This window comes from Panicum virgatum, chromosome 3K, assembly GCF_016808335.1.
Source record: "Panicum virgatum strain AP13 chromosome 3K, P.virgatum_v5, whole genome shotgun sequence".
In the NCBI taxonomy this organism is placed as follows: Eukaryota; Viridiplantae; Streptophyta; class Magnoliopsida; order Poales; family Poaceae; genus Panicum; species Panicum virgatum.
Window position 1 is genome coordinate 14,254,080 of NC_053138.1, and position 12,597 is coordinate 14,266,676.

At 47.6% G+C, this 12,597-nt stretch overlaps 2 protein-coding genes across 2 annotated transcripts; both read left to right on the forward strand.

The window, feature by feature from the left end:
• Window positions 1–78: 78 nt before the first annotated feature.
• Window positions 79–5,529, forward strand: LOC120697730 (protein REDUCED WALL ACETYLATION 3-like). Its single transcript, XM_039981042.1, has 16 exons — window positions 79–467; window positions 1,348–1,439; window positions 1,692–1,820; window positions 1,914–1,970; window positions 2,063–2,135; window positions 2,358–2,516; window positions 2,980–3,129; window positions 3,248–3,503; window positions 3,611–3,732; window positions 3,895–3,981; window positions 4,099–4,187; window positions 4,278–4,340; window positions 4,423–4,479; window positions 4,678–4,774; window positions 4,850–5,008; window positions 5,108–5,529. The coding sequence occupies exons 1-15, from the start codon at window positions 435–437 to the stop codon at window positions 5,006–5,008; spliced, it is 1,623 nt and encodes a 540-aa protein (XP_039836976.1). The 5' UTR covers window positions 79–434; the 3' UTR covers window positions 5,108–5,529.
• A 2,789-nt stretch (window positions 5,530–8,318) lies between these two features.
• Window positions 8,319–9,846, forward strand: LOC120697731. Its single transcript, XM_039981043.1, has one exon. The coding sequence runs from the start codon at window positions 8,654–8,656 to the stop codon at window positions 9,560–9,562; it is 909 nt and encodes a 302-aa protein (XP_039836977.1). The 5' UTR covers window positions 8,319–8,653; the 3' UTR covers window positions 9,563–9,846.
• Window positions 9,847–12,597: the final 2,751 nt, after the last annotated feature.

The following is a 12,597-nucleotide window of genomic DNA, read 5'->3' on the forward strand; positions in this document are numbered from 1 at the left end:
AGCGAGCGAGCGATGGCCGATGGGTGGTGTGGCACCAAACGCAACCACCACGATCCTGTCAACCCAACCCAAGTAACCAACCATCACGCTCCGCCCTTTTCCGGTCTCCACCATCATTTCCCCGTCCCCCCTCCGCCCGCCTGACCGCGACCAGCCACCGACTCGCCCGCTCCGCCCCCGCCCCCCGCGGTTGCTTCAGATCTCCTCTTCCACTCCGAGCCCGAGCGCCCTCCAGCGCGGCAGCGCCAACCGGCGCCACTGCGCGCGCATATAAATCCCATCCCCATCGCTCTCGCCACCCGCCTACCTGCTGCGCGTTTGCTCCGCGCGCCATGATCTGAACCCCGGGTCGGTGCGGCTACCGTCCTCTGGATCTAGGGGGTGATCGGTCGCCGGCCGAGTCGGGGGGAGGAGCGGGATCTCGGGCGCACGGAATGGAGATCTTCGGCCCCGTCACGCCCGGACAGGTGCGCGCGCGCGCCGAATTTCCACGCTGTTATCCGCTCGCCCCCTCGTTTTTGTTTGCTTCGTCAGCTTCAGCAGTGAGATCTGGCGGAGCTTAGTTCGTTGGTTTGCTTTGCTTTGCTCGAAATGAGGAGTAGCTGTGCTTTGTGCGAGTGCAATTTGAATTCCAGCACGACCGAATTTGGCGAGATTGTTCGAAGCTCCGAGTCCGTGTACATGGAGGCAGTTCTGAAGTAGAAACAGCAGCTGGGTCTTGAGTAGTTGCAGTTTTAATGCCATGGTTTAAGGTAGCTCCAGGGTTCCAGGGATAATCTAGTGCCCACTAACTAATTGGTGCCCCGGAGTCCCCGTACCTAACAAGTTTGGTAGGTGGACTTGTGCTCCTGGGAGGTGTCGTAGCATTGAAATTGTATGCTACTTATGACTTACGTGAAGCATAATTCTTGCTCTGTGGTTATGGTTTAGACTAGGTCCAATGAAGAAACTCGATTTTCATCTTCTGCTCCTTGTAATATTTTTACTGTTAGTCATCATGGTTCCGTTACAGCTTGATCATGGAAGAAACTTTGTTAATGTTTTGAATCAGTATATGTGGAGTTGAGCTGTGACATGAAAAAGCAACGGGAAGTATGTTGTCTGCTGAAAACCACTAAAAAAGATTTGCCATCCATCGTATCAGCTCCATTATGCTAGGATATAGGGATCCTAGAGCAAAATCACCGAATGACAAATTTCTGAGGACTACAACCTCAATGCAAAATAATAAATCAATGTTAATTTTAGTTTACTAGTCTGATGCTTTGTTTTATGAACTAACTGGCAGCTATGTTTTATTTGGGGTGGTACCATGGACTATGGCACTAACGTTTTGCTTTCTCTTAGGTGTCATTTTTGCTAGGTTTATTCCCTGTCCTCATCGCTTGGATCTACTCCGAAATCCTCGAATACAGGAAGTCTTTATCACATGGCAAAGTGTAAGATTTCTTTCCAGAAACTCTTGTTTTAATTAGTGTTAGGGCCTCATATTTGAATCAGTATCTCTTTTTAAGCAAAATATCTTAATAAGCAAATGTTCAAGGCTAACTGCATACTGCAGTTCGAAATTATTCGACATTGCAATTGGAGTTTTCTTTTTTTAGATCAGGCTGTATGGAAATCATGGGGAAAAAAAATGAAGAACAATGTTTTAATATTCCTCTGTTATTTCATTATTTTGTCATCTGCAGTCATTCAGATGCTAATTTGGACAACGGAACCATCAAGGAGGATGACAAAGCAGTATTACTTGAAGGAGGCCAGTCAAAATCACCATCTACAAAGTTCAGGAACTTGTCTACCAAAGCCAATTTAATACGGTACTGTCTAAATGACTAACTCAAGCTATTAGGGTTATAGCCTTGTAGCACTTACAGTTTTGGATTATTGATGTCTCCGTGGTTGAGCTGTAGGTTTATAACAATGGACGAGTCTTTTCTGCTTGAAAACCGTGCTGTGCTGAGAGCCATGTAAGATCATTTAGTAATAATGGCATGCACCCTCAGCCTTCTGGCTATGTGATCATCTGCTGATATTTTTCTGCCCTCTAACTGTTTTGCAGGGCTGAATTTGGCATTGTTCTGGTCTATTTTTATATTTGTGACCGGACAAACATATTTCCAGAAAGCAAGAAGGTAATAATGTTATTCCTGCTAGTTACTATTGACAACCAACACTGCAGTAAGTGGCACATTAAACTACAGTAGGTGTTTGTTTACTACATTTTGATTATAGAATGTTTCTGATAGCTGAAGATTACCCTAGTTACTTCTAGTTTCATGATATAATATGGCCTGTTTCTTGCATGTTCTTTATGTCTTTTACTTGGATTATAATCCTTGTTTTGTTTTTGACAGAGCTACAACCGTGATCTGTTTCTGTTTCTGTACATTCTTCTTATCATAGCGTCAGCGCTTACTTCACTTAAGAAGCACCATGAAAAATCAGCATTTACTGGGAAGTCCATACTCTATCTTAACCGCCACCAAACTGAGGAATGGAAAGGGTGGATGCAGGTTAGTGATAGTACCTCACTTCTTTACTTTTCTTGACAATGTGATGTTTAGGTATCTATATCATTAGAGATTTGATAAAATTCAAAATTGCGAGTATGGTTACATGTAAAACGCATAGAACATTGTTTATTGTGTCTTCCAATTTTCCTTTAGCGAATCTGCATGTTGCGTTGCGCTATATAGATAGTGTATCCATTGTCGTGATTTTCCTTCTATATCCCACCAGTCACAACTAGTGTCATGTACACGGATTTCACTTCAAAGTTCTGTTTTTCATGTCGGTGGTAGTGGAACACTTCTATTGTGATAACTACTGCAATAGGTTTCCTTGCACTTGTATGTTACAATTACTAGATGCCACTGAAATATACTTAATGAAGTAACCTTTTGCCTTCTTTTTTGGCTTATGTCTTATAAAGGTATTGCACTAACTCACTCTGGTTTTGTTGATTCTGTATTTCAGGTCTTATTTCTGATGTACCACTATTTTGCTGCCTCAGAAATATACAATGCAATTCGTGTGTTCATTGCTTGCTATGTCTGGATGACTGGATTTGGGAACTTCTCATATTACTATATCAAGAAAGATTTTAGTATTGCAAGATTTGCTCAGGTGCCTAAGCTACCTCAATCTTAGTTTCTGCTATGTTCTAATGAGTTTAAGTCTCCTCTTTTTTTTTCTCTGGTTACCACCCTTTGAACACTGGACAAATAACTATATTTTCATGCAGATGATGTGGAGGCTTAATTTCTTTGTGGCATTCTGTTGCATTGTCCTTGACAACGATCTAATGCTCTATTATATCTGCCCAATGCACACACTGTTTACTCTTATGGTATACGGATCACTTGGTCTGTTTAACAAATACAACGAGATACCATCAGTCATGGCTATTAAGATTGCTTGCTGCTTCTTGTCTGTAATTTTGATATGGGAAATTCCTGGGGTATTTGAACTATTATGGGCCCCCTTTACATTTCTACTAGGTAAGTTGTTGTTGTAATTGTGTATGGCATTCGTTTTCGATGATGTTTCAGGACTAAGGAGTTCAGGACCAACCATAAATATATAACCTTTTTTAATCATTATTCAGGCTATAAAGATCCATCACCTGCTAAGGCAAACTTACCCCTTCTACATGAGTGGTATTTCCGATCTGGCCTTGATCGATACATATGGATTATCGGAATGATCTATGCTTACTTCCACCCTAATGTAAGTGTTTCAGATCTATATTACCCTGCTCTCCCTCATACTGCATCTGAGATGTTATAGGTTATGCCAGTACATTTCTTCCTTACCCTCTCTATTCCTTAAGCATCCGTTTCTTTTGTATAGCTCATGTTAATCTAACATAGAACCTTTTATCCTACACAGGTTGAAAGATGGATGGAGAAGCTGGAAGAATCTGAGACTAAGGTTAGATTATCAATCAAGGGAACCATTGTGACTCTTTCGTTGATGGTAAGTTCCTCCATCTCTTGCATTTGGAGTTGTGCTGACTAGGCTGAATTTCTTTAACTCAACACCACCATGTTAACTTCAAAATGCTGTACTAACTAGGTATTCTGTTTCTTCTAGACTGGCTACCTGTGGTATGAATACATATACAAGCTGGACAAAGTTACATACAACAAGTACCATCCGTACACGTCATGGATCCCTATAACGTACGTATAAGAAAATGTTAACATGTATTTTTGTTGCATGTTGCATAGATTTGCTTCGTTGCAGTTGACAGAGAACCTTGTTTCTTACAGTGCTTATATCTGCCTGCGCAATTGCACCCAGCAGTTGAGGAGTGCCTCTTTGGCTCTTTTTGCGTAAGCATTAAAATTTCTATTACCTACATTTTTCAGGTGTTTGGCTCCATCTTTGTGTATTCATAATCTATATTTTTCACAGGTGGCTTGGCAAGATTACACTGGAAACTTATATTTCTCAGATCCACATTTGGCTTAGGTATGACTGAGCTGTTGTATTCGCTAGAGCTGTAACAAGTAACCTATATTCCTATAGCATGTTGGATATAAGTCTAAATAATGAAAATCAAAAGTGGTCAAATCGATCTTTCTTTAATATAGCAGTAGTTTATTGGACTGAATTAGAAAAGGCTGTTGAGATACTTTTTGTCACACAGTGACCAAGCTTCTTTCGCAGGTCTAGCATGCCAAATGGACAGCCAAAATGGCTTCTTTGTTTCATACCAGATTATCCTATGCTTAACTTCATGCTTACAACTGCGATCTATCTTCTTGTAAGTTTACGAACTTCAAAGCCATTTCATTCAACAATCATAAAAGGAATACTTATTTCATGATCTATACTGCAGCTGTCATACCGTGTCTTCGAGATCACAAATGTCTTGAAGGGGGCTTTTATCCCCAGTAGGGATAGCAATCGTCTATACCAAAATTTTATTGCTGGGATCGCCATCTCAGTGTGCCTGTATTTCTGCTCACTTATTCTTCTGAAGATTCCTATTGTATAGGTAACATCTGGAACTTACTATACTTGAAACAGTCCACTCTGTCTATCCTAGTCTCAAGCTATCTTTGAATGCAACTCATGTAGCATATTGCATTTACAGGGATGAAAGATATACCCTAGGAAGCAATCTTGATAGAAGGTTGATCCTGCAAAATGTTTGCTTCATAGGATCTTCAGCTCTGGCCTCAGGATGTTCCCTCTTGCGGTTGGAGATAGTCGGGATGCCTGAATCTGCTGCTCATCCGAACAGCTGGGATATTGAACTGCCAGAGGCTGCAGATATAGAAGTCCAAATTTTGATCATTTTGTTCGTTGAAAACATTGTACACAATTAGGCAAAATCCGTGCATTCTTTGGAAGTTGTAGCAACTACTAGCGTATGTTGATACAATACAGCCTTGTAAGAGTTGTATCATGTACAATTGTACCATAGAAGGGCTTTCCACTTGTAAAAGAAAATATACAGGCAGAGCCCACGCATTTCAACTGTAACCTCATAGTATTCGCTTACGCCTAGAGTCATCCTGTCTCTGCTCAGAATTGTTTGTTGCTACACGAGGCACCCTGATTCAAGACTGCTTGTTGCTTTCAAACCAAACAGCGGACAGTGCATTTGTGGTTGGCGCACACTGAACGCTAACGAAGCGGCTGCCGAGTGCCGGACACCGTGCGCCAGTCGTGCCCGCGGCCGTTCGCCCACTCCGGCAGCCGGCGATCCCCGGGACGAGGGGAGAACGAAAACAAGACAACCCGAAACAGGGGGCTTTCTGCAAAAAAATTGGATTGCGATTAATAATCACGCTCCCAAACAAGGTGTATTTGTAAATAAGCCTATTTGTAAACTATTGGATCGCGATTGTTAATTTTGAATTTGTGATCCAAATTAGGGTTTTTTTTGTAAAAGTTCAAGGTGCTAATTGTAAAAACTCTGCGGCGGCGACATGGCAGCCGGCGGGGCAGCTGCTGCCACCGGCGAACGCCGCCGATGCCCTATCTGGGGCTTGGCAAGTCGCCGGATCGGCGTCCTGGTTCGCTTCCCCTGCCGCTGCCGGCGTCGGTCGTCACAAGCGCACGAGTTGAAAGCGCTACGCCTCCACCGTCAGTTGCGCCGCCTCGAGATTGTCATCTCCGTGTCTGTCGTAAATCAAAAGCGGAAAAGGTGGCTGCGCTAACGCGAGCCGCAGGAGCTTCCTCGCGGCCGGTGCTCGCCGGTTTCTACTGCCTGCGGGCACGGTCCAGAAACGGCCGGCAAATAATTTTTCGTCCCCCTCGTGTTCAGGTACAGAATTGATGCAATCCCCAAAGAATTGAGTGAACTCTGTTTACACGTGTGTAAAGGCAAAGATGCATTGCCATCACGATGATCAATTTGAAGATTTGATTGTGACCCTGTGCGAAAATGGCCGGTGGCTTTCTCTGTTGTGGTTCTGAACTACTGAGGGTTGAAAACATGATGACTAGCTTTGGATAATTGATCCATCAGTTAAAAATTCCTGGTAGACTGCAATATTCCGATGAACTCATCAACCTGACAACGAACATCCACTTTCGATTTGACTCATATGTCAGTAAGACACGCATCACTGATAACTTTGGTCACAAGGTCTCTGATTCAAGGATCATAGTTCTGATCACAGGTGCATTTTTCAGAGCATGTGATTGTTTCAGGATTTCGGCACTTCGTATGCCTGAGTATTCGTTTCCTTTTCTGCATGTCCACTGTTGAGGTTCAGTAATCTTGGCAGTACTGTGTTCACCTGATTTAAAACAGATAGTTGTTTAAATATTCAAGGAAACTCTAATTCGACGAATTCAACAAGACTTTGTCGTTGGACCACCAAACCAAGCCCTGCCGGGGACTGCTGGACGCCCAAACCAACTGCAGAAACATCTGCATCTCCTGTTGCTCAGCTCAAAGCCTCAAACAGACCGGAGTTTCTTTCTCGATGGGCGCAGGCGTGTGTATGGCCTCCGCCGCTCGTCGGCGACCAACGCGTCTCACGATCAGGTCGGTCGACGTGCCGCGTTCGTCTCTCCTGCAGTTAGCGTTCACCGCCTCTGGTGCAGGACGCCGGGTCGCGGGCGACACGCGTGCAGCAGCGCAGGTCGCGCCGCTGACCTCGACGCGCAGATTGTCGTCTCGATCGCCGCCGTGGCCGACCGAAGGCCGAAGCGGCGGCTCCGCTCACCGTGGAACTGGCAGGTAGGTCGCGCGGCGGCGGCCGGCCTGTCAGATTTTTTTCTTCCGGGAGTTCAGGTACAGAAGGGACGGAATCCATAGAAAATGAGAGGGCTCTGCTCGTACAAGTGTAAAGAAAAGTTGGGTTGCCATCAAGCTGATTAATACGACGATCGGTCGGATGCCTTGTGAACGTCGTGAAAAAGAAATAAAAAAATCTTTGGAGGATGAGAGCTAGACTGTGGTTGGATGAACGCATGGCCAGTGGGTTTGTGTGGTGCTTCCGGGATGAAAATATCCTAGTGGTCTGAAATTTTTTAGCTTTGAAACTCCTTTTGTTTTGCAGGACGATGATTAGCTCAGATGATGGGATTTATCTGATCAAACGACCGCTTTTAGTCACAAACCAGAGATAAAATGCAGTTCTGAGAATTTTGCTCACAAAACTGTGCATTGCCTCTGATTTAAGAGACATAGTTTTGTTCTCGCAAAAAAAAGCGAGACTGAGTTTTGATGGATAGGTGCGTTTCAGAGAAAGTGGTTGCTCAGCACCTCATACGCCTAGCTATAGTAGCTTCTCATCTGCGCGTGGACAGTTATAGGCCTTAGCAGTCAATTTTATTTTATTTTTGAAAAACTTTTTGCTGAAAGCAATTAGACAAATTCAGTACAAGTTCAAACAGATATACCTACCGTACTACCGTAAGGTATTGAGATTCGGTGATGTACGTTATATGACTTGAAAGTCACCGACGTGTGACATACGTCATGAGCAGCTTCACATGAAGCTATGCCAAACAGTTTTTTTTGGACTAGCTTCAAGTTTGAAGCCATCCATGAAGCTACTCATGTGCTTCCACTGGCAGAGTGAAGCTAAAAAACGTGACTTCACCCAGCTTCACTAGGAAGAAGCTTTTTGCCAAATGTTTTTGAAAACAGCTTCAACTTCGCCAGAGAAGTTGCTTCACCGGAGAAACTGTTTCACCAGTTGTTTCGAGAGAAGCTCCTAAAAAACTCTCTGCAGATAAAGACAAAACTATGTTGCACGCAGAACCTCCACCCTGCAGTGTCCATCAAAATGAGGGTACATTCTTTTTTTTTTGATAGCAAATGAGGGTACATTCTAGGAACTGCAAGGGCAGGAATCAACTGAATGCGTATATGTGCAGTGCAGGACCATTGGTCAATTACCCCTGAGGCCCTGAAACCCTGTCCGCCTTGGCCTGCAGCCCTGCACTGTTGGACGCGTCCCGAAAAAATCTGTCAAACTGACACCGGCGGCAACCGAACCTAACACGAACCTAATCATTCGGACGCCAAAACGTTTGCCGTTAAATAACCCGCGCCGCTCGCATTATCGTGGCAGCCAGTTCCACGCTCGCTTCGCCCGTCGGCTCCCTTGCTTACAAGCACCGGCAAGGAAAAGGCTCGGTCTTTCCCCGGCCGTGCCCGTGCTCCACCACACCAATGGAGGCTCCTCTCCTCCTCCCCGTTTCCACCGCTGCCGCCTCTTCGTCCTCCGTCGACATCGACGACGACGTCACCGTCGACGCTGTCCCTGCCCCTCGGGCGGCTCCCTCCTCCCCTTCCACGCAGAGCATCGTGTTCCGCGTCGTGGCCGTGGTCGCCGTCGCGTGCGCGTCCCTGTTCGCGCAGCACGAGGCCGCCAAGGGCTTCGGCATCGACGTCGTGAGCACCGGCGCCGCCCCGCGCGGCGACATCGCCGGACGGCGGTTCGACCTCTTCCTCGTGTCCAACGGCCGCGCCGAGCGCATCCTGCAGTACGCCAGCCGCGGCGTGGAGCGCGCGCTCTTCCCGGACGCGTCGTTCCCGCGCAAGCACGTCCGGCGCGTCACCGTCAGGATGGCCGGGCACAACCTCACCGCGGGCGCCACGGTGGACGCCACCGCGGCGCCCGGCGAGTACGTCATCTCCCTGAGCCCCGCGCTCGTGTCCGGCACCGGCTCCAGCGCGGCTGCCGCCGACGCCGTGGCCGCGGCGGTGCGCCGCGCCGTCGCGCGCATGTGGCTGTGGGACGGCCGCGGCGCCGCCCCCGCGCGCGTGACCGAGGCCATGGTGGAGTACCTCGCCTCCGCCGCGGCCGGCGACGCCGCCGAGGTGGCGGCGACGCCTCTGTCGTCGTCGGCGTCTGACGACGGGGGACGCCGGTGCATGTCGGCGCGGTTCCTGGGGCACCTCGAGCGGCAGCGGCAGGGCTTCGTCGCCCGGCTGAACCGGGCGATGAGGGACCGGTGGAGCGACGCCGCCGTGGACGCGGCGCTCGGCGCGCCGGCCCGCCACGCCTGCGCGGCCTACCGCGCGGCGACGTCTTCGACCGGCGGCCAGGACGGACACCGCCGCCACCACGCCGGCTGACCCCACTCTACTTCGTCCAGCGTGTCAACGTGAGGCGGTCCGAAGCAAGGGCAGTTCCGGTATTGTACACGCCCATGTGCGCCGCGCCCGGTGTATATTAAACCCGCCACTAGCGGCGGTTAAGCGCGGGGTGGGGCATGGCCGCGGCCCTAATCGTGGCCAGAGGTGAGTGAGTGGTCGCTGTCACACTGTAGTTTCATATGCTGCTGGCCTGCTGCTTGTAATGATCCTAGTATGATTTTGTCGTACCAATGTGATGTGAGCAATAGATTTTCCGTTGCCGACGTGGATGATCGTGGTCGCTGATAATGATACGAGGAAGGTTCTAGGCCTCGTGATTTCTGGCCAGACAAAACGCTGGGCCCCTGATGCTGGTGACCCGTTCTATCCATCACTGTCGTCAGTGATGCTACCGGATGTTCGTGGTTTGCAGGTGATCACCGGGCGTGGTATTTTCCAGCGTAGCAGAAGAGGAAGAAATGGGAGGCCTGTGTGAAGGTTGGGGTCACTTCAGGTTGGATCCCACTGTTGAAATGGAAGGCCTGTGTGAGGCTGGAGTCTCGTTCTTTCTGTGGTTGCATCTGAATGTTCCATAAAAACACCAAGCAAAAAAGTCGTCCAATTTTGCCCCAAAGAGCAAAGAATGTGATGCCGATCGACGTTGCCTGCGAGTGCGAGCAAGCAGAATTCGCACAAATTTTGAACGGTTTGCGTTCTTGCGAGCAAAATGAAACAGTGCTCTGGAATTTCTGCTACACTGCCCGGCTGCAACTGATTAGTTCGCCGGCGATGATGATCCCTGAAGGGAGAAACAGTACTGTGATGTGCATCGAGAGGGCGAGCAGCTCAGCCTGCTCTGAAAAACTGACTTTGTTGCTCTCGCTACCTCGTTTTCCCAAGTTTCTTTAGAGCAACTTGCGGCATTTCTTGAGCCGTCGATCAGTTGTGGTCACTAAATGGATCCAAGTCGGACGCCATGTGGAATTCTGGATCAGAAAGGAACAGCTACAATAATACAAAACGAGTACATTATTGACGCCAACCACTGTTCAGTACAAGGATAAAGCCGTAGCATTGGTAGATAAGCGCCGAAACGAAGCAAGACAACATTGTAAATAAACTAGCTAGGGAGATGGATGCTAGTGTAGTGTGGCCCCAGAAAGGGTTCCTGTTCATCCCGCTGGAAAATTCATGCATCATGAGCGTGACTGCCAATGGACTCAGCTGCTTCGCTTTTTCAGAAACGAATGATGAACTTGTTGCTCCGTTCTTCCACATCAGATATGCGCCCTTTTATTTTTTTAAAAAGGTACGCGCCCCGTTTTTCTTTCTATGAATGTTGATGTGAGTCGTAATCTGATTATCTGAAGGACATGGAATTTTGCAGCCCTCGTCGTCAAATCTCTGAAAACTGAACCAAGCGGTGGGCTCGGATAACCCTTGCCGTCGAAAATGTCGCTTGTTTTTTTATTCTGTTTGTTAGTCTTTTTTCCTTTGCTAATGCCATGCCTGTACGTTTTTTTGGATAAAATGGCTGTACAATTTTGCCCTTGAGCCATTGGCAAAGTTTTTGGCTTTTTTTTAGGGAAAGAGGAGAATGGTATTCGTGAGACCATGAGAGCATGCAATTTGCAGCTTGTACTCTGCTCATGTGAGCTGTTCTTCCACGTTTCGTTCTCCCTTTTCTCTCTCAGTTTTTTTATGCCTCTCATCTGAGTGCAGCTGTATTATCTGTTCATACACGCACGCACCATCCTACATACGCACACCACACGTGTACAATCAGACCTACAACTACACACAGATACGAAGACCACGTCCTTCGAGAGATCACCGGAACCATCAAGGCTCCGTAGGCGAGGAACCCGTCGCAGTCCTTTTATAGCTCCACGCGTGAAAGGCAACTGAAATTTTATTGGAGCCAAACTCCGGTGAGAGACACGAGTGCGATTTCCTGGGAATCGAACTCGCGCCGGCTGCGCGCCACCGCCTGCGCTAGCCACCCGAGCGCTGCTCGGTTCTCTTCTCAGTTTCTTGTACGGCAACTTGCATTTCTTGTACCCTCAGGCCACCCCACTCCACTGGAAAGTGGAAACGGCATACATGCATGTGGTCAATGGCTACAACCATGGCATACGCACGCCATCTGGATGAGAATTAAACAACAGCAATAATACAAGCACACAGCAGGGACATCATTGGAGCAAAATACAGTATATTATTTGTGAGAGATGCAGAGAAGATTCAATCAACACAAAAATAATCCAAAACAAGGAGGAGGTGTGCAAGGAACAGGAAGGCTTGGAATGTTCTGCTGGCTACGGCTGGTGGCTGGTGGCTGGTGGCTGGTGCTAGTTTGTTGTGAGAGAAAATTACTGCTGCCTGGTGGCTGGTGCTGGTTTGATGTGAGAGAAAAATACTATTATTTGGCTGGAAAAGTAGCCAGCAGAACACAGTGAGGTGAAGAAAAAGCGTGACACTTGAATCCGTCCTTCCTGTCCAAAGTCAAATTAAGGTTCATGTTCCTTGTGCCAAATCGTAGAATTTTTCAGGCCTGGACGTGAAACCTCTGAAAACTGCTTGTAAGCGGCTGTGAGCCGCGTAAAAACTGCCGTGCGCTTCTCCTCCCCGGTCAGCGTTGTTGCCCTGGCTGCCACGCAAAAAAGTTCTTGGCTGAGGATGCTTAAGCAAACAATCATGTCACCGGAGCATGCAATGGGTTTCTCACGGCAGCGCATGTTGTAGGGGGGTCCCAAGTGTCAAGCACGCTGTCAATCAGCAGCTGAACTAGTGGCTGTGTGCGTTGATGCTGGAGTTGCTGGGTCCTTGAGGCAGGGTAAGCTCCCATTGGTGCCTGTCATGTGGCGGCCAGCCAACTCTGCAGTCTTGTCCTGGAACCAACATCACCTGTATGCAGATTCTGATTCAGGGGTTGCCAGTAGTTTCTAAGAGCCAGCAGTTGTATCTTTTCAAAAAAAAAAAAAGAACCAGCAGTTGTCGACTTCTCGTGTCGCGTTTTTAAGACTACAAAAAAA

Excerpts from the sequence above, each read along its gene's own strand:
- LOC120697730 (XM_039981042.1), top strand. The coding sequence starts at position 435 with ATGGAGATCTTCGGCCCCGTCACGCCCGGACAG. Across the intron at positions 468-1,347 it reads GCCCCGTCACGCCCGGACAG|GTGTCATTTTTGCTAGGTTT; the intron begins GTGCGCGCGCGC and ends GCTTTCTCTTAG. Across the intron at positions 3,130-3,247 it reads GTATTGCAAGATTTGCTCAG|ATGATGTGGAGGCTTAATTT; the intron begins GTGCCTAAGCTA and ends ATTTTCATGCAG.
- LOC120697731 (XM_039981043.1), top strand. The coding sequence starts at position 8,654 with ATGGAGGCTCCTCTCCTCCTCCCCGTTTCCACCGCTGCCGCCTCTTCG.